The sequence below is a fragment of the Sordaria macrospora genome, chromosome 3 (assembly GCF_033870435.1).
Source record: "Sordaria macrospora chromosome 3, complete sequence".
NCBI classification, from domain to species: domain Eukaryota; kingdom Fungi; phylum Ascomycota; class Sordariomycetes; order Sordariales; family Sordariaceae; genus Sordaria; species Sordaria macrospora.
Window position 1 is genome coordinate 1043082 of NC_089373.1, and position 19377 is coordinate 1062458.

The 19377-nt window shown below is 53.1% G+C and overlaps 5 protein-coding genes across 5 annotated transcripts; 2 read left to right on the plus strand and 3 right to left on the minus strand.

The window, feature by feature from the left end:
• Positions 1-35: 35 nt before the first annotated feature.
• On the minus strand, positions 36-4223 carry SMAC4_01761 (uncharacterized protein). The gene is made up of 3 exons (XM_003348691.2): positions 3052-4223; positions 848-2969; positions 36-784 (listed from the first exon to the last, which is right to left on the minus strand). The coding sequence occupies exons 1-3, from the start codon at positions 3525-3527 to the stop codon at positions 278-280; spliced, it is 3105 nt and encodes a 1034-aa protein (XP_003348739.2). The 5' UTR covers positions 3528-4223; the 3' UTR covers positions 36-277.
• Positions 4224-5210: 987 nt separating this feature from the next.
• On the plus strand, positions 5211-7564 carry SMAC4_01762 (uncharacterized protein). The gene is made up of 2 exons (XM_003348692.2): positions 5211-6369; positions 6427-7564. Exons 1-2 carry the CDS (start codon positions 5251-5253, stop codon positions 7312-7314), a joined length of 2007 nt encoding a protein of 668 aa, XP_003348740.1. The 5' UTR covers positions 5211-5250; the 3' UTR covers positions 7315-7564.
• Positions 7565-7672: 108 nt separating this feature from the next.
• On the minus strand, positions 7673-10111 carry SMAC4_01763 (uncharacterized protein). Its single transcript, XM_024655267.2, has 3 exons — positions 9465-10111; positions 9215-9376; positions 7673-8474 (listed from the first exon to the last, which is right to left on the minus strand). The coding sequence occupies exons 1-3, from the start codon at positions 9565-9567 to the stop codon at positions 7714-7716; spliced, it is 1026 nt and encodes a 341-aa protein (XP_024511171.1). The 5' UTR covers positions 9568-10111; the 3' UTR covers positions 7673-7713.
• A 1608-nt stretch (positions 10112-11719) lies between these two features.
• On the plus strand, positions 11720-15176 carry SMAC4_01764 (uncharacterized protein). Its single transcript, XM_003348694.2, has 3 exons — positions 11720-13169; positions 13229-14364; positions 14426-15176. The coding sequence occupies exons 1-3, from the start codon at positions 12278-12280 to the stop codon at positions 14516-14518; spliced, it is 2121 nt and encodes a 706-aa protein (XP_003348742.1). The 5' UTR covers positions 11720-12277; the 3' UTR covers positions 14519-15176.
• Positions 15177-15651: 475 nt separating this feature from the next.
• Positions 15652-18236, minus strand: SMAC4_01765 (uncharacterized protein). Its single transcript, XM_003348695.2, has 4 exons — positions 17653-18236; positions 17259-17344; positions 16774-17069; positions 15652-16710 (listed from the first exon to the last, which is right to left on the minus strand). The coding sequence occupies exons 1-4, from the start codon at positions 17661-17663 to the stop codon at positions 16531-16533; spliced, it is 573 nt and encodes a 190-aa protein (XP_003348743.2). The 5' UTR covers positions 17664-18236; the 3' UTR covers positions 15652-16530.
• Positions 18237-19377: the final 1141 nt, after the last annotated feature.

Sequence of the window (19377 nt, forward strand, 5' to 3'; positions counted from 1 at the left end):
TCTACCTTTCTTTCTTTCTGTATCTTCCCCGACAAAAGAACGCTGAAAAGGTCACCGCCAGATGTTAAATAGCAATCATCACCACCTAAGCACCACTGGAATGCCTTCTTCCCACATCGACATCCAGCCTCCTCTAGCGCCCCCGTTCAATAGAAACAGATAAGGAAAACTACAAATCGCTGTGTTCATGATTTCATTTCCCTCATCATCATCATGCGCCCATGTTCCCGCTGGTGTCAAGTAAAATCGTCGCACCTCAGTCATGTCTGGGACTTCTTCATAGACGGCCGCTGAGAACCTCCTTCTTGAAGATCCTCACCCCCCACACATCATAGAAGCGCATAGTCCCCAGCTTCTCAAAAAGTTTGTGTGACCTAGGCGCCCACTCGCCACCCCCATACTCGTCATCAGTACTAGTTTGACCATCCCAGATTTCCGGGGGAGGAAATTCTGGGTATTGGGTGATGTTGCTTGATGTTCCGTTACTGGTGGTTGCCGTCGTCGTGGTGGCCTTGGCCTTGCCCTTAGCCTTAGCCTTTTTGGCCGCCAGTCTCCTCCTCCTCTCTTCCAGCGACGGCGGCTCGTGGAACTTGATATGGTTCACGCAGTTGCCTTCGCTGACCGAAATCCATTCGAGGTTCTTGAAAGGAAACTGCGTGAGGTTGTCGATCAAAAACTCCTTCCCTTCTGTCAAAAGGGATGGACACAGGTCATCGCAACGGAGACAGATGATGTGAAGGGCGTGAAGGTTGGTGAGAAAGCGCACGTTTTGATTGAAGGTATGCTGTTGAGGTTATGAGGTTAGTAAACTGCTCTCATAGATTCGGTCAATGCTAGGGGCACTTACCAAGGACCGCAGACTCATGCTGCAGGAAAGCTCTTCGATGTTTTTGCCACGCCGGCACACTAGCATGATTGTGTCGGTGTTCAAATCCCATGCTGTACTGGCCTGGTTCTTGATCATGAGCTTCCGCAGACGAGGCATGTGCTTTCTGAGTGCCAGTCGTCGAATGTCATCGATATCTATGATCGTCTGAGAGGCGAAGCTTTCAGGCTTGTGTTTGGCCTCTCTCTCAAGCATGAACAGCTCCGTTACCTGTTTTAGTTGGGAGACTAATTGCAAGAAATTTGCCGTGATATTATCAGTGAAGATCTTGCACAGCGGGAGAGGGCTTTCCTCATTCTGGCTCTTCAGGTAAGCCCAAATTGGTGCTTGAGGCCCAACATTGAGGAGAGTAATGCGAGTGAGCATGCGGACGTCCAGCGCCTTCGACAGGACAGAAGCCTTGACCGGAACCAGATAGATGCCGAGTGACTGAAGAGGCAAACCCCTTGTCGCTCGTGCGTATTCACTCCTCCGCTGACGTTGGGACTCAACGTTATCCGAGTTGCGAAGAGCATTGATTTCCTTTTGCGAATCAGACACCTCAGCCTCGACCACGCTGATCTCGGACCTAGCCTTTTCGATCCCGTTGCTCAGCTCTGTAATCTCCCTCTCGGTTCTAGCGATGCGTTCGCGATCGATTGGCCCGTCATGCTCGCGCAGTTCTTCGGTTTCCTTACGAAGGTTGTTAGCTCGTGCCTCATACATCTGAAGTTTTTTGATCAAAGTTTGATAGTTAACCTTTTGCGCTACCAAGTTAGCTACGGCTTTCTCGACAGAAGCGGGGTCAAGGCCGCCTGTTGCCGACGACAACGCTTGCGAAGATGATGATTCGGGTACAGTCTCTGTTTTCTCACTTTGAGAAGGTGGAGTTCCTGGATCGAGGTCGAGTTCTTCCTCAGGCTCTTCAATTTCGATGTCTTCCTCGATGAGATCATCACCTTCCCTTTTAGGTCGGGTAGGAGGAACAGAGGGACCCGTGGAACTGCTTCCTAATCCTGCAGTACTTGATTCCCCTTCTGTCTTGGCCTTGCTCTGAGCGGACTGAGGACCGAAATTTTCAGGCGTGGTCCCGTTCTCCTTGGTCTTTAGGGAAGCGACATAAGCAATGGCGGCAGTTTCGATGATATCAAGAGCATCCCGTCGCGTGTCATCCTTCTTCTTCATAAGAACCTCTGCCGCTTTCATCACATTTTGAATGAAGCTCTGGCCAGGGTCCGAGCTCGATGCCTCATCAGGTGTCTTTTCTTTTGCCTTGATCTTCTTTTGTGGTTTCTTGACAACATAGTGTTCGACATCGAAAATGCGCCCCAAAACGGACTCCTGTGCCTTCTTTTCCTCTTGCGCCCGATGTGCTTTTGCTCCCGTGCTCTCGACCGCATCACTCGATTGCAGATTTGGGTCCAGGCCAGGATTGGACCAGATGGATTGCTCCTCGTCACTATCGTCGGTAACGACTTCCGGTGCCGGCGGCCTCCGAGCCTGGGATGCAAGAGAGTCCGAAAAGGACAGTTTCAGCTTGGTCAAGGTTCCGGCCGAGTTTCTAACACAGGTCTTGATTTCTGTCACAATATCAAGGGTGTCGATATCGAGAACGGCAAGGCTCTTGAGCCTTTTGAACCCCGATATGGTTGGGGGATCCGTGAGGACCTGAGGTCGCTTCTGCGCTTTTGTTTTGGAGGGGGGCTTGGGAGCGGGAGGGTGATGATGGTGATGATGGTGATGCTGCTGAGGGAAAGCCTGTGGATGAGAAGGCTGTTGAGTGAAAGCATGTGGATGAGGGGGTTGTGGACTCTGAACCAAGTAAAAGGTTGTGTTGCCGCCGTTCGCGATCGGTGTCCCAAAGTCTATACCCTGCTGCGGAGGAGGCGGGGGCGGATGAGGGCTTTGAGTCGTCCAGAATTGTTGCGTCGGCTGGCCGGGGGCAGTGAGCAATAGTGGGTGACCGAGAAGGGTATGAGGGAGCGGAGGCGGCCTTTCATAGAGAGACGCTCCTGCCTGCATGCGTATGTGCACGTTTGCGAGGGTCTCGATATGGTGTAGCACGGCGTATACGGGACGGCTAAGCTCGACGCGGATATTCCACCTAAGAGACACAAGGGTTAGCACAAACATTCTGGTAACGCTGTACGTGTAGAACTGAACTGGGAGTAGGTGGGTGGGCGTACTTGAAAGTCTCGAGTTTATTCGCCTTGCGCAGAGTGAGGAGCAGAAGAGTGTTCATAAACTTTCCGCAGCTGTTGTTGAAGAGGTAGGGCCTGTAAGCAGCTTCCCCCTTGTTACCGGCACTAAGGGTGTCGAGAGAAAGATCTCTGAGATGTTGCGCATAGTTGTAGTCGCTCGTCGCAAAGGTATCCAGCCCACCAGCCAGACCATCGATGGGGGAGTCGAACGACGGGTCATCCTCGTCGGGGAAAACGATGTGGAACTGGCGATACAGCTGGGAAGCGGCCAGTTCTCGGCACTGTTTGGAGGCAAGGGCGAGGCAGATGAGGTCGGGCTGGGAACAGTGGCTGATGATGTCCTTTTGGATCTCTGACGGCAAGCTCAAGAAGGTTCTGTGAGGCTTCGCGGCGGGCGACGCATGACCGTTCTCGTGCGGGTTCATGGCTGCTTTGGGATGGAGTGCCGAGTGGGAAGACATTTATCTGTACCCGTTGGGAGAGAAGTGCGGGGAGAAAAAAAGTGGTGATGCCGCAGGTAGGCACAGGTAGAAGAAATATGTAAGGCAGTCTTCTGTCAGGGCAGCCGAGAAGCCGCGCAGCTACCTCTACTTTTTAAGCGATGATGGATGGATAAGCTTATGGATATGCTTCTGCTTCTGTTAGTTAAAGCTGTACACACACGCGGGACGGGTCGGGACTTGACGCCCGCTGCGGCTGGGCACCAACGGCGAGTCGGATGCAGAGCTTGTGTCGGGTAACGCGTCCTGTGGCCGTCCTGCAGTCGTCTGTTTGTTCGGGCCGGAATAAGAGCAGAGTGAAAATGATGCCCAGAATATCTGATTGATGGTTCGTCGTTCCGTGGATGAAGTGATAGCAGAGTTGGCGACGTGGGGAGAAATAAGCAGATGTACTTTGCTGATACTTTAGCTTGTCATTTGATTGTGGTTGCAGTTAGTTTCTGGGGAAGTACCGACGGAGCCAAAGGAGACCCCGTTGGGGTTGAAAGAATGAAAGTGAAGGAAAGAACTTGTTCCCTCCAAGACGCGACGGCCCTATCGAGTTCGAGGTGGAAGTTGAAAGCGGGCAGTCTCCCGTCCTCGGGCCTTCCTGCTTGTCTCTTGACTGCCGATAGGGTCGTCGCTGGCTCCCGTCGTGGACTGTTAAGAGGCAGGCCTGTGGCAGGCAGGGGATGGCTGTTTACACTGCACCCTGGAATGGGAAACCGGGGGGTTGATCTGCCTTTTAGCGGGCACTGCGGGGGAGCCACGCCTAACAGGTGCGGTTGGATTGAATGGCGGGGTAGCGGGTTAGGCGCGGCATGGCAGGCGCGGACAGGGGACGGAAGGACGGCAAAAGACCCACTTATCCCATCATCATTGGATCTTTTGGCAGCTGAAGTCTCAGGGACAACGCCTGATTCACGCCTTGGAAGGCTGTAACAACTCCACCGATAACCCGACAGACCATGCCTGTCTCATTTTAAATGTTTCGAATTTAGTTCACCACATTGGATTTCTCTAGGGCGTGTCAGTTAAAGAGTCGAATACAAACGTGTGGCTTCCTTACCAGAACTGGAGACTCTTCAGTTATCACCTCCAATTAAACGATCCCCAAGCCTACAAGTAAAATGCAGGGGCACGTTTAGAGTAGATTTTGGCTGTAGCTGCCTACGCAGTAGATTTAAATGTTAGTGCTCCATAAAACGGGCTCGGCTATGAATGCAACGCTAAAATGACCACCTCCACCGGCCTACAAACAACGGTTTTATTCTCTTCATCTTCCTTAACTCTGTGTACACGAGGTATTTTACTTCTTGTTTCTATCTTTTTTACAACCAATGTAATAAGATGTGGTTCTGGCATCCGCCATCCACCCCATTTCTTGCTCCTCAGAATCATCCAGCTACCAACCCTCGGACTCCTGATTACCATGTGCATTGGCGCCCCATAATGCCAACCGTTCGCCTTGACGATCCCAACTGCGCCCAGACTCTCTTAGCCTCCGTCGCTCCAGTTCTATCCCTGCTATTGGCGAGATAACCCGAGTACCATCTGAACTGCATGCCGTGAGCCCGGGATTGAAAACTCGGCCTTCCCCCTTCCCCCTTCTCAACTCGTTTCTTGCTCTTACTTCTGCTCTTTTTCTCCCATTCTTGTTTTTCCAAGCTTCCGTGGTCTGTGTGATCACCATCCATTGTTCAAGATGGCCGACGTGGAAGAGCCTGTGTTCAACACTCTGGCGGAGCGTATCGCCGCTCTGAACCAGCAAAAGAACTTCAAAGCCCCTTCGACTGCTGGCAAACGACCTCCGCCCCCGCCCCCCGTTCGAGCCGCAACAGAGATTCCTGTTGTTCATCCGACATCACCGAGTCGAAATGGAGCTCTTTCGACCCCATCGCTTCCTCCACGCCCAACCCGGGCTGCTTCCGCTGTCGCTAGACCTCCTCCGTTGCCGCGACGAACCACCGAGCAAGACATCCCGGAGGACAAGCCGATGCCCACCTTGACCAGGAAGCCGCCACCACCCCCATTGCCCTCCCGAACCTCTTCACAGGAGATCTCGCCGGCCCTCCCACCTCGACGGACCGTCTCGGCTTCTCTTCCTGTTCCAGGCGCTCGAAGAAATTCCAATTCGTCCGACATCTCATACCTCTCTAATGTGTCCACATCGTCCTGGAACAATACCGCCTCTTCGTCCGCCCGCACTAGCATCACGTCCGATAATGGCCATCCCATGAGGAAGTTGCCGCCAGCATTTGATCAAGCCAAGCTTCCGCCATTGCCTCCGACACGACGTGAACTCGAAGCAAAGGCCAGGGAGGAAGCACAGCAACAGCAAGAACGAGAAGCAAATCGATCAGCTCCTCCCGCCCTGCCCCAAGGGCCCCCGCGACTTCCATCACGTTCTTCGTTACCGCCTCCATCTTCTGCATCCCGCGAACCTCCGGCACTACCATCGCGCCCATCTCTTCCACCTAGGCTTCCTTCACGGCCAGCTAGGCATTCTAATTTCCCTGACGTCGAGGAAGAGCCGGGCCCACCTCTTCCCAATCGCCAACTACCACCTCCACCGCTCAGTTACAGACCAAAATCCATTCCCGAGCCAGCACCACCACCCATCCCGCTAAGCTCCCGACCTACACTCGATGTTGTTGTATCCCGAAAAGCCACTGGCACTGATGTCGTTCCTCGATCAGTCTCCGCCCCTCCAGTCGGTCCTGTCTGCCTCATATGCCGCGACTTCTCCGGGCCTGATACTGTTGCGGCACAACATCCGACCTCCTCACTTCCACGTCATGACACCGTTCGCTACCTAGCCCACGTCCTCTGTGACCCTTTCGACTCGGCCACCGACAAGGCTCGCGCCATCTTTACCTAGTGCCACCACAACATGGCATACGACGTCCACGGCTTCTTCAATAAGTGCATTCCGCACCATTCGTCACCCGCTGAGCAGATATTCAGCGGCAAAGCCGTTTGCCAGGGTTACGCAGAGGTGTACAAATCCATTGCCCTTGCTGCTGGTCTAGAATGTGTCCTCATCAGTGGCCACGGCAAGGGATTCGGCCACCACGATTTAGCCTCTGGCGCTCCTATTCCTCCTGAAGATAGTAACCACGCCTGGAACGCGGTCCGTATCGACGGCGGTGAGTGGAAGATCATCGATGCTTGCTGGGGCGCTGGCCACCTGGGCCCCGACAACCAATTCCATCAGAAGTTTAGCCCGGAGATGTTCTACCTCCCCAACGAAATTATCGGCAAGAAACACTTTCCAACAGACCGGCGACACTTTTACCGCTCCGACGGCCGCATCTTGACCTGGGAGGAGTACATTCTCGGAGACGGCCCTACTCCGTGCTGGTACGGCGACGCAGACAAAGACGGACTGGATCAGTTCAGCCTGGAGCCGCGGACGGCCACGATCCCCGTCTACAGCGGCGAAGTGGTACGGTTTCAGTTCAGCAAGGTGTGCGTGCATTGGGACCCGGAGAGGCACGGCGGAGGGAAGCAGTACCTCTACGTCGTGGCGATTGAGGGGCGAGACGGAAGAAAGAAGGACTTTGTGCCCCTGGATACGGACGGGTTCTGGTGGTGGGCGGATATACCTGCTATTGATCTGGGAGCGCCGGGACAAAAGATCACGGTGTTTTCGATCACGACGTTAGACAATAAGTGTGCGAGAGGGTTGACGACGGAGGAGTATTTGAGGAGGAAGGGGAGGTGCGCGTACAGCTTCCAGGGGATATGTGCTTGGGATTTGGTTTAGGTGGAAGCTTATTTCGACTTCATACCGTGCTACTACAGGACATTGGATGAACGGGACGATGCGCACTCCGCACAGGCAGAGTTGTTCGGATGATTTAGGCTTTCAGATGGTCTTAGATCTGTTGACGGCTTTCAAAAGCCAATATGTAGAACAGATGGAACTGGAGTTGGGAGTTTTAGGCACTTGGGCTTTTTGCGTCACGCGGTATACGTGGGATATATACCACCATCTAATGATCACATCTTTCCACAACACGTCAAGTCCTTCCTGCTCTACATCCAACCAATAATCTTCCCCAACAGCTGTTCCCTCAACCCAATGACATTTTTTAACCCCTCTCCCCAATCCCTCACCTTCTTCGCCTTCACCACCTCCTCCTCACCTCTTCAAATCCTCACCTCACCTCCCCTCCCTCAAAACCCCCACATGCACCACAAACCCCGACGTCCCACCCCCTTGACCCTCACTCTTCAACCCATCAATCATCATCTCATCCGGCACCCTCCAACACCTGAAATCCCTAACAAACCGCTTAATCCACGTCTCGAAAACGTCCGAGTTCCTAAGGACTTGCGCAACCACTACCACCGTCGGCCTCTTGCTTCCTTCTCCTTGTCCATCTCCTTCTGATGAGGAAGAGGAAGAGGAAGATCGAAGGCGGCAAATATCCGCACAAGTAGTAACGAACGGATCAACCAGCGCCTCGTTGTAGATACAATCGCAAGCAACTACTAGGTCGAAGGAGGAGGAGACGGGTTGAGCTAGAGAGGAGGTGGGGGTGTCTGTTTCCCAGTCTAGGGGTTTGAACACGAGTCTTTCCCCGGGTCCGTCACCGCCTGCTCCCGCACCTGCACCCGGTGCTGGTTTTTTCGACCCTCCTTTTTTGCTCTTACCCCCGCTGTTCCCACTCCCACTTTGTTGTTGTGCAACCGAAGCCCAATTCTCACTAACATTCTTCTCCACAAGCTTTGCAACGTAGTTTTGGTCTGTCAATACGTACCGAGATACACGGGGGGCGAGTAGCAGACCGACGATGGCGGAGGTGCCGGCTCCTAGTTCGATTATCGTCGATTGAGGCGAGAGAAGGTCGAGGTGTGTGGAGAGGGGGTTGGACGGGGAGGATATCCAGGTGACGAAGAGGGGTGTTATTCGCCATGTTACTGTTTTGTTTTTTAGTACGCTGCTTAGTTTTTTTGGTCTGAAAAGGAGGGGGTGGGAGAGGCAGAAGCCTGAAAGAGTAAGGAGTTAAAAGGGGAAGGGAAAGGGGAAGCGAGTGAAAAGAGCTGGAGCGGGAGTGGTTTGGAAAGGTTGAGAAGGGGATGGGAAAGGAGTATCGACAAATAGTCGATTCTATGAAGTGCCCGGATATATTTCAGGTAAAAAGAATTACCCCCCAAAAAAAAATTATTTTTTTGGGGGGTTTTTAAACTAAAGCAATGCATCAAGGGACGGAAGCGTTAGGCATGCTGATGTGCACGAGACCACGAGTAACTATACTTGTACATATGTGTGACTCTGTACACGTGTGGATGTAGATGTAGATGTGTGCTCAATGCTAGTCTAGTGTGCACCAACGTGGACAGGAAAAACACAGGGGAGATGGAAGCGCATCGAGAACCGACGACCATTGCCAAAGTCAACAACAGGATCTGTTGCTCCAGCAACGGTTAAGGAGAGAGATGGTGAGTGACTAATCGTCATATGGGGGCAGGCAATAGATGAGTGACGAGTGATGAGTAAGGGCCAGGTCAGGTCAGGGCCAGGGGTAGGGTAAAAAGAAAAAGGGTAGGGTAGTGGTGGTGGATGACTTCAATGGACTGGTCCCGAGGCGCTGGTGCAATGACATCGCATGGCATGGCTGGGTGTGTGGGTTTTTAAAGAGGTAAGGTAGTTTACGCACCGGCTCCGGTGGTACCTCCGGCACGGGCCGAGGAAAGGATTCCCGGTGATTGATGGATGGTGAGCTCTCGACCGGCTACGGTGAGTTGCAACTCGGTGGTTTTTGGGTCGATGATTCCCAGATCTGAGGAGGGCAGGTTTTGAGCGTAGAGATCATATGTCTCTGTTTTTTTTTTTGTGGTGGGAGATTTACCAAGTCAGCTTTACGGGGAACTTTTTCTGCTACGTATGAAAGAGGCACTCGCGCAAACCTTCATCAGCGTCGTCCAAGTCTTTGATCTCGTTTCCGAGCAGTCGCAAAAAGCTTTCTAGCTCTTCGCAGCGCTGCCGCCCTTCTTGTTGTTGCCTCTCCATTGTAGTATTATTGACGATGTGTAGTCCGGAATTGTTGTTGTTGGTACTTGCCACCCACACACACAGGACACAGCACCGAGTGACGCACAGTTTGACGCAATGCGCGAGTGCAAGTGCAAGTGAGATGCCAATCGATCCTGCAAGTTACGAGATAGGAAATTCACACAAAGACGAGCAGCGGTTCGATAGGTTCGATTCGAGGTTTTCGGATCTTTCCACTCCTTGGCCAATCAAAATCCAGTGGGGAGCAGACAGAAGCTTGGCGAAGAGAGCCTAAGAAAATGCGGAGGCGAGGAGAAAAGCACACAGGGACTGGCCCGGAAGGCGGACTGGGGATGACATTTTTTTGTTGAGCAGACCGAGTGGAGAAACCAACGAATCAACGGCAAACGCCGCGATCGATGGATTTCCGTGGGGCGTGCCCGCCGTCACTCCGGGTCTCCCATTCCCAGTGCGAGGTCCGGCGGGACAACAGACGACAGTCGGACAGCTTTGCAGGAAGCAAGAGAAGCAATTGGGCTTTTTGTATGGAAGAGAAGGGAAAACAGAAAGCATCCCTGGTTGGTGATGCATGCTGTCTTTCATCAAGCACATCTCCGTTCCCGTCTCCGTTGTGTCGTGTGCCCCCCGTCTTATGTACATATGGGCATGTGGCCGAGCCGGAGCACCTCGGGTGACGGGTATGGAGGGGGTGCGGAGAGGGGAAGATGCGCGCATGGGAGGTGCATTCCTCTCCACAGCTGAGGCTCGGGACGGGTTGTCAAAAGAAAAAGGCGGGGGAGAAAGTCTTGGAGTCTTGGAAGCTTTCGATTTGTGAAAGAAAGGAAAGGAAAGGAAGAAACAAACAAACACATTCCGACTGGATATGGTGACCATCGTTGTCACACGCCCGAGCAATCACTCTCGCTTGTTTCTGTGCCTCTTTCAGGTCAACTCGCCAAGCCGATAGGTTCGATAGGTCGTCGAGTCTGGGCCACTGGGGGATTTCTCGAAACGGCCACCAACAGGACTGCCAATGCTCGGCTCCAGTGGGCAAGTGAGGCACACGCAGTCATTCGGGGCTGGAAGTTGTGATTGTGCTCCCATGGTGTTGTTTTGAAGGTATCACAGGCGCATTGCTCTTGTCCTTTGGCCGAGGTCCTTCATCGACCGACTTCATTGTCGTCGAGTCCAGTCGCCTGTCAAACGGGAGCGTCCCGTTCGATGTGTCCCCGTCTGTCGACTTCCATTGCCCGACGCCGTTGTTTCGCTCCTCCTGTGGCTCTACCCAAATCCGACCCTGCAGCATGGTAACATCTCGTTGCATCGCCAAATTTCTTTTCGTTCCGTGCCTAACCGGTTAAGCCAACAGTGCCCGCTTACTGCCCGTCCATTCCAAAGGCAACCCAGCAAATTTTTATATGGACAGTACCGCCGAAAAGAGTGACGGTGGAGTTTTCCAAGGGTTCAATCATGGAACACAAGGGTTCGCCAGGCCTGGCTGGACTCTGTTCGATTTTCGACTTTGAACTTTGTTGGCTTTCCCCGTTCCACCTTCCACCTTCCTGCCCCTTCTACAAAAGCTTATCTCATCACGACGGGTAATTGTCGCTGCAAAATAGTCCGAGACCGCCCACGGCAGCCCGGTAGAAGTCAGGTCTGCCCGGCTTGTTCGGAAGAGGTCCACGTTGTTGTTGACCGATGGGGATCCATACATACCTAGTGTAGGTCCCTGGTGTTAGTGTCTGGACGAAAGGCATGGAAGAGACCGACAGACGGTCTGACCTTTTGACAAGACGGTACCAATAAACCCCGCTGATGCCCAGAAAATAGTCGAGATGGCGTCTGCGAGTTGGTTGCCGCTGCGATGCGTCTTGTGCAGAAGCACTCTTTTTGACAAGATGCAAGTCACTTTACCAGCACCGCATACTTGTATCCATCTCTAACGTTAGAGTTGTGACATGGTGACTTTGTGCCACAACTTTTTCCTAACAGTGGAGAAGCCCAGAGACGCGCCATCCTTTATCTAGATTAGCGCTCCTGAAGGCAAAGCTGTTTCGTCATGGGAAAGCCTGGCAGGCAAGGGCCAAGACTTGCAAGAGCACTTAGAGAGACGCCAAAAGGGAGCTCGGGCCATCTGTGCTCAGCTGCGCTAGCCGGCCTAGCGTCAACTGCCCTGGCCAGTGGCTTTCCAAGTGGGTTCTTGGTGCAGCTGGTGGACCAATGGGCCCCCTTGCCAGTCCAACCCCAAAATGAAAATGCATCCCAACCCCAACTGAGCGTCGAGTCTCAAGTGGTGTCCATCGTCCCGTCTCGAGAGAGAGACAGAAAAGAAACTCCTTTTCCCTTCAATCCGTCGCTTCCACCTCCACCTCTCTCTTTCTTGTCCTTCTCTTCTTTCCGTCCCGTCCTCTTCCTCCCTCTCCCACTCCTATCCATACTATCCAAACCACCAACCAACGCCCTCTACATTGCGTTGTTAATTACGAGACGACGAGCACACGACAAATCCACATCCCTCCACTCCCGCACCTACCCTACACAAGTCCCGCAACCGACACTAGGACGGGATTTTGTTTAGCGCGACTGCGGCCTCGGCAACGAATCCACGGTGCATCTCCCCCATTTCTCGATAAAGGCAGCCCTCCTCTCCCAGAGCTCCTCCCTCTCAAGTAACAAAGAAAAACGCGCCCTCGAGCTCCATCTACTTAACTCCTAATAACCGCCCATCATGGTCCATACGTTCTTGACGCCAGTCCCAAAGCTGGTCAACAAACCCCCCTATACTCTCGATGTACCCGGCCAGACGCCCGTCCAGGGAGAGACTCCTGTCCGCCGCATTCCCGCCGTCATCAACGGCCTGGATAACAAGCCCCCAAACAGGCGATGGGGCGAGAAGGAGACCATCGGTGAGGAGATCGATACCGTCTACAAGCTCGTCAAGTGGGCTTCCCTTGCCTATGGCGACTCGCAGTGCATGGGCTCCCGCAAGCTCGTAAACACGCATGTCGAGACCAAGAAGGTCAAGAAGATGGTGGATGGCGAGGAGCGCGAGGTGGACAAGAACTGGACCTACTTCGAGCTCGGCCACTACGAGTTCATTACCTTCAAGGAGTATGAGCAGCGCACTCTCGACGTTGGCGCCGGTCTGCGCGCCCTCGGCCTCAACAAGGGCGACCGTGTCCACATCTTCGCCGCGACAAGCCAGAACTGGCTCGCCATGTCCCATGGTGCTGCCTCCCAGTCCATGCCCATTGTGACTGCCTACGACACTCTCGGCGCCGAGGGTCTCAAGTACTCCATGGTCGCTACCAAGGCCAAGGCCATCTTCCTCGACCCCCATCTCCTCCCTACCCTCAACGGCGTTCTTGGGCATGCCAAGGACATCACACACGTTATCTGGAACAACCAGAACAAGGCCAAGGATGCCCACATTGAGCAGCTCAGGACCGAGCGCGGTGTTACCGTCTTGAACTTCGACGAGCTCGTCCAGCTCGGCAAGCAGAACCCTGTCGCGCCTGTTGCGCCTGCCCCTGAGGATCTCTGCTGCATCATGTACACCTCTGGTTCTACTGGTACCCCCAAGGGTGTGCCCCTCAAGCACAGCAACGTCGTCGCGGCCGGTAAGTTGTCGCAAACTTTTGTCTCTGTGCCTGAATTGCTACTAACTTTTTCGTTACAGTCGCTGGTGTCTGCCCCGTCGTCCAGCCCTTCATTGGCCCCGGTGACCGCCTCCTGACCTACCTTCCCCTTGCCCACATTCTCGAGTTCGTTTTCGAGAACGCTTGCCTCTACTGGGGTTCGACCATGGGTTACGGTAACCCCAAGACCCTCTCCGACACCTCCGTGCGCAACTGCCTCGGCGATATCCGCGAGTTCACCCCCAGTGTTTTGGTCGGTGTCCCCGCTGTCTGGGAGACCGTCAAGAAGGGCATTCTCGCAAAGGTCAACGCCGGAAGCCCTGTGGTGCGCAACCTCTTCTGGGGTGCGCTTGCTCTTAAGGAGAAGCTCATGGGTCTCGGTCTGCCAGGAAGCGGTCTTTTGGACGCCATCGTGTTCAAGAAGATCAAGGATGCTACCGGTGGTCGCATGAAGCTCTGCTTGAACGGTGGTGGCCCCGTCGCCAAGGACACCCAGAAGTTCATCTCCATGGCCATTTGCCCCATGATCATCGGCTATGGTCTTACCGAGACGACCGCTATGGGTTGCCTCCAGAACCCCAACGAGTGGACTGCCGAGTCCATCGGCGCCATGCCGTCTTCGGTCGAGGCCAAGCTTGTCGACTTCCCCGATGCCGGCTACTTCGCGACCAACAAGCCCAACCCCCAGGGTGAGATCTGGCTCCGTGGCCCCTCTGTGCTCTCGGAGTACTACGAGAACCCCGAGGAGACCGCCGCCGCCCTGACCTCGGACGGCTGGTTCAAGACCGGCGATATCGGCGAGTGGGACAAGAACGGCCATCTCAAGATCATCGACCGCAAGAAGAACCTCGTCAAGACTCTTAACGGCGAGTACATTGCTCTCGAGAAGCTCGAGTCCATCTACCGCTCCGCCGCTGTCGTCGCCAACATCTGCGTCTACGCCGACCAGGGCCGCTCCAAGCCCATCGCCATCATCGTTCCCGCGGAGCCCGCCCTCAAGAAGCTCGCTTCTTCGATCGGTGTCAAGGGTGACAGCTTGGAGGAGCTCGTACACAACAAGAAGCTCCAGGCTGCTGTTCTCAAGGAGCTCCAGAACGCTGGTCGCGCCGGTGGCCTTTCTGGCATTGAGATTATCGAGGGTGTTGTCGTGTCGGATGAGGAGTGGACCCCACAGAACGTGAGTTTTTCAAGCCCTCTACTTTTTCCCTTTCAACGCATAACTAACAATAACTTCACAGGATCTCGTAACGGCCGCCCAGAAGCTCAACCGCAAGGGTATCCTCAACAAGTACAGGAAGGAGGTTGACGAGGCTTATGGCCCCAAGGAGTAAACCACCGACTTGTCTTTTGTTGTTGTGTATGAAAAAAAAAAATACTTGTTTTTTGTTTATGGGGCGCGAATCATCTTTCCATTATACCACTCCTAGTTGTTGTTGTTTTTTTGAGCTAGTTTTATTTACGTTAGTTATGTCATGAGGGGTCTTTATGTCTTAATGGGTTCTCTACTCTCTTCCAGTTCCAGCTGCTATATAAGCGACGAAAAATGCGTTAGGATATTTCATGCCATCAACTTCTCTAATAGTCCGGGGCTTTTACTTGCAAGATTTTGTGCCAACTGAAGTTACTTCTTCTTGGGTCTGTTTTCTCGGTTTGCGTTGCGTTGCGGTGATTTCACTAGGGAACTATTCAAATCAGCGATGTCTTTCTTGCTACGGGTTCGTGCTTGCGGTTAACCTTAATTCACTCCCACTCGTCTTCTTCAACATCGCAGGTCGTGAACCAACTTTTACTTAATAATAACCTTACGGATGGGTCTTTTTCCTCTCTTCAATGATACCAGTGTAACTAGTCCACACGCAGGCTTCAAGTATCAATAATACCACACCCTTCATACCATCCATCCGCCCGTCCATATATGTCTCGAGTCAGTCGCGTCCTCTTGGTATCTCAACATCTGTACAAGAAATCGAATTTACCCCAAACTCCAGGATATAAAATGACATCATCAAATTTCACTCAGCCACGGCAGCCACGGGAGATCAACAGACGGTTTAAGCAAACAGCTGTCGGTGTGTAGTTGTGGTAGTCTATTGTCCCCTGTCACTTTCTGTCGTCTAGTCAGTTTTTGTTGCCTAGACTTAGAACTAGATGTTTGATGTTCAGTGTGATCTCTCCACCTAGTCCTCATTACATCTTTGTCCTTCCAGTTTGGTTGGAATCGAGGATTTACGACAAGAGGAAGCTAGCTCTACGGTGTTCTATATTCTTGCTTCAACTCCAACGGAGTTGTGTCTCATCCTTTTGTCTCCTCTTATGCCTCTGGTTCACGAAAAGAAGTGATTAGAGTGAGGTTCCACCTGGGTCATCCAAGAGAGCGACATCACGAAGTTCCATTCAGATTTCAGACCTGAGAGCTGGGAGATGGGGTCTTCAGAACAGGAGAATGGGACGGAACTTGAACCGATAAAAAACAATGAAAAAATTCTGCTAAACTCTCATAAAAAATACCAGTCCTAAAAGTATAACTACACACGACACGACGCAATAGGAGGTTGCCTCTAGGTTTAGGTCGTTGTTGTGGTGTTGACCAGAAACCGTAGTAGTGTGTCCGTCCATACCTATACCAAGTAACGCCCTTCATCACGACCTCCTCTTCCCTTCCTCCCATCCTTATTCCATCCGTCAGTCCTTGACTCTTCCCCTTCTCCCTTTTCACCAGGCATGTGTGCTCTCTCCTTGGGTTCCCACCTTCCATCCGACATGATCACCAGGTCTGACACCTCCTCTTGGAAGACTCAAAGCCAAGAACAGCACAGCCCCAAAGATTTGCCGCAATCCCGGTCGCCATCTAGGCACTGGGCCGAATGCGGCGTGGCTCAGATTCAACCACAGGTAAGACACCCCAGAAAGTATGGGCTGGCTGGGTGGCTAACTAGCTGGCTGTCCTGTTATCTTATCCGATCAATGTTTGCGCGCACCGCACTTGTTGAACCGGACCGAGCCGAGATGGCTGAACTGAGTAGAGGTAGGAATTTCTCTCTCGGACTTTCTTCCTCGCAACCAGATTCTTGTCCACCACACATGTTTCCCTGGGATATCTTGCTTTCAAAACGAAACTGACTGACTGACTTTCTTCTTTTCCAACCCCTTTTTGTGAACTCCAAGCTCTTGTGTTTCGGGGGGCCGCCAAAGTGGGCCTACCCTGCTACCATAGGCCGCAACATACATCAAATCATGCTCCTCCTCTTGGTGAAATTGCTTCACCATAGACCGTTGCGCGCCATTCCCGTTGCTGAAAGAAACAATTCAAATGATGTGATGAAATTGAAAAGGAAAAGGGGGTTTAAACGAGACCATCGTACAAGGAGAGGGCGGATACGATTGTCTCGTCGCGCTGGCTGCCCTCCTTGAATTCCTTCATGTCGAGGCTGCCGTTTTCGTCCTTGTCCATCATGCGGAAGATCTTGCTGACGCGCTTCTCGGGGGTATCTTCGTCTTCGGGGAGCTTGACCATTGAGCCGACCTATTGGACTAAATATTAGCATCTGCGACAACTAGCCATAGAGGCGAGCGAGAGAGAACGCACCATCTTGTAAATCGCCTCAACAATCTTGAGCATTTCGTCGTAGGTGATCTTGCCGTCGCCGTCAATGTCGTAGAGCTGGAAGGCCCAGTCGAGCTTGTCCTCCATCTTGCCGCGGCTCGTGACGCTCAAGGCGCAGATAAACTCCTTGAAGTCAATGGTGCCGGACTTGTCTGTGTCGAACACGTTGAATACGTAGTCGGCAAACGACGATGGGTCGCCAAAGGGGAAGAACTGCGCATAGATCTTCTGGAACTCGGCCTTTGTGAGCATGCCGGAGGGGCAATCCTTGAGGAAGCCTGTTTTGTCATATCTCGGTTAGAGGCGGTTTCAGAAACAAAAAGTGATGGGTAACGAGGGCGCATGGCGAGCGCTTGCGATGAGGGCCGCAGCGCCGTAATGGTCGGTGGATGTAACTGTCGGCGGCGGCGTCGTTCAAAGCGGTCTTGGGCGATAATGAGAAAGAAGACGGGGAGGAGGTAACACACCCTTATACCATTGCTGCAACTCCTTCTTGTCAAAGTGGGTGGCCTTTTCCAGCTCCTCCAACTTATCACGCTCGAGCTTGCTCTGCCTGTGTCGGGCGGGGTTCAATGTCAGCCTCTTCATCTTGCTTTCGGTATTGGGAGATTGCTCAGAGGAACGGCTCCTGCTAAAGAAGCGCATGGTATGGTATGTGTATGTGTATATGCGAAAGACAGAGAAGGGCGACAGTATGGAGGGATTTCAAGAAGGCTGTTCACGGTCCCTCCTCCACAAGTGCGAAGCAGGTATGCGGTGCGTATTGATGATGATGATGGGGTGCGGAGAAAGCGGCCGGGCGGTGCCGTGGGTGTCGATCGGGTATGAGTCGCGGAAAGTTCGGGGGACTTAGTCACTCACGATTTGCCCATTTTCGGATAACTCGGTGCTGTTTAGCAAATGCTGTTGTCGTTCGCAAGGTGGTCCCACGATGCGGTTCGAGGGAAAGGGGTCGGTCTGGATGGGCGTCGCGTACGGGGTTTGGCGCCGAAAAGGTGGGAGGAGGGGCTCGCTGACGATCCGTGGGTTTCCTTCTCAGGTCAGGGATATAACGTCTGTAATTGTCCTGGTCGTAGGTAGGTAAAAGAGACGCTGTGTGAATGGTGGACGGCGGGAAGACGGTGCTCAAGCGACAGGAGCAAGCAGCCTTGTATGGTCGATTGATAATGGATTGTCGTCGGTCGATAGGATAGTCGAAGTGGCAGACTCGTAAGCGTTACTTAGTGGCCCTGGAGCTGCACCGTAATGTGAAGAAAGGTAGATCGGAGGAGAAAAAGATGTCGAGGTGTTGGTTGTAATGGCAAAAGAAAAAGAAATGGGAATTGGGATGCAAAAGGCACAGGTCGGGAGGTATAGTATGTCCGTAGCAGCAGCGCAAAAGTGTCAGGGTGCAAGGCGAGAGCAGGGCAAAATGCGCGGGAGATCGGAGGTGATGACGGGGGCAGTCTGGCGAGATGGGCAATGCAGTGGAGCGGATGCACTAACTGCAGCTAACCACTGCAAGCGTCCTGGCCGTTATTTCAAGGTAGAATCTATGGAGCTAGCAGGGACCATGTGTTAGCCAGGAGGTAAGGAACACCCGACCGCTCCAACATGAACCTGAAGGTGGCCGGGATGTCGATAGAGGCATCCCATCCCACCCGCTCGTTTCGTGCGGCGCCTCGCTTCCACTCCCATTTGACGCCGGGCCTAGCATGAAGCGGCCAGGCTGTGACCGACCTGTAGGCACGGGAGGACATTCAACGTCAGGTTGGCGATGATGTCGCAAGTTTCGGGCCATGTACCGAGTACAGTACACTACACATATTTTCTGTCCGAAACCTGCCTTGTGGGCTGTAGACAATGAGGTAACGCAATCGTGATCCCTAAAGTATGCACATCATTTCCATGCGGACTTTCTTCCACAAAAGACATTCCACTTGTTCTCCAGCCATGTGTTTCGACTTTGCGTGGGGCCCTCACTCCTCTGCCTCGACCAGTTGATAATTCGCAATCCATTTGGCAAAGAGGGGCAACGGGCGGGATTTCTTTAATAACTGGGACAGGGGCCACCACCCACTGGTAATTCGATCGGGCTCTGGACGTTACCTCTAGGTGTTCGGGCAGGCAGCGCATGCGCCGTCATGGCCAGGTTGATTGGAGAACTTTGCTGCTCTCTGATTTGTCAAGCAAGGAGCCCAAATGACAAGAAGGGAAGGTCTCCAACCTAAGAACTGGGAAGTAAAAGGAGGCCACCATCCACCAACATCAAGTTGGCAGATGAAGGCGATTCTAACAAGACCTCTGTGTCTACATGTATGATACAAACTCCAAAGGATTGAACACCTCTACGGCAGCCAACTTGCGTCCTCCGGGGCTAAACACCCGGGCCGGAGGGGTACCCGTACCCGGCGGCCGGCTCCATTCACTTTTGGCTTGACGATGGAAGTTACCGACAAGGTATTCAAACCACGGCCCTCTTGGCAACAAAATGCGCAGTTTCGACGGCGGTTTTCAGTTTCTATGTCTTGTCAGCGTGTGTAACCGATCTGGTAGGTACAAACAAATTGTTCTCAGTATTTTGAGGCTCTGTCCGTCTGTAACACC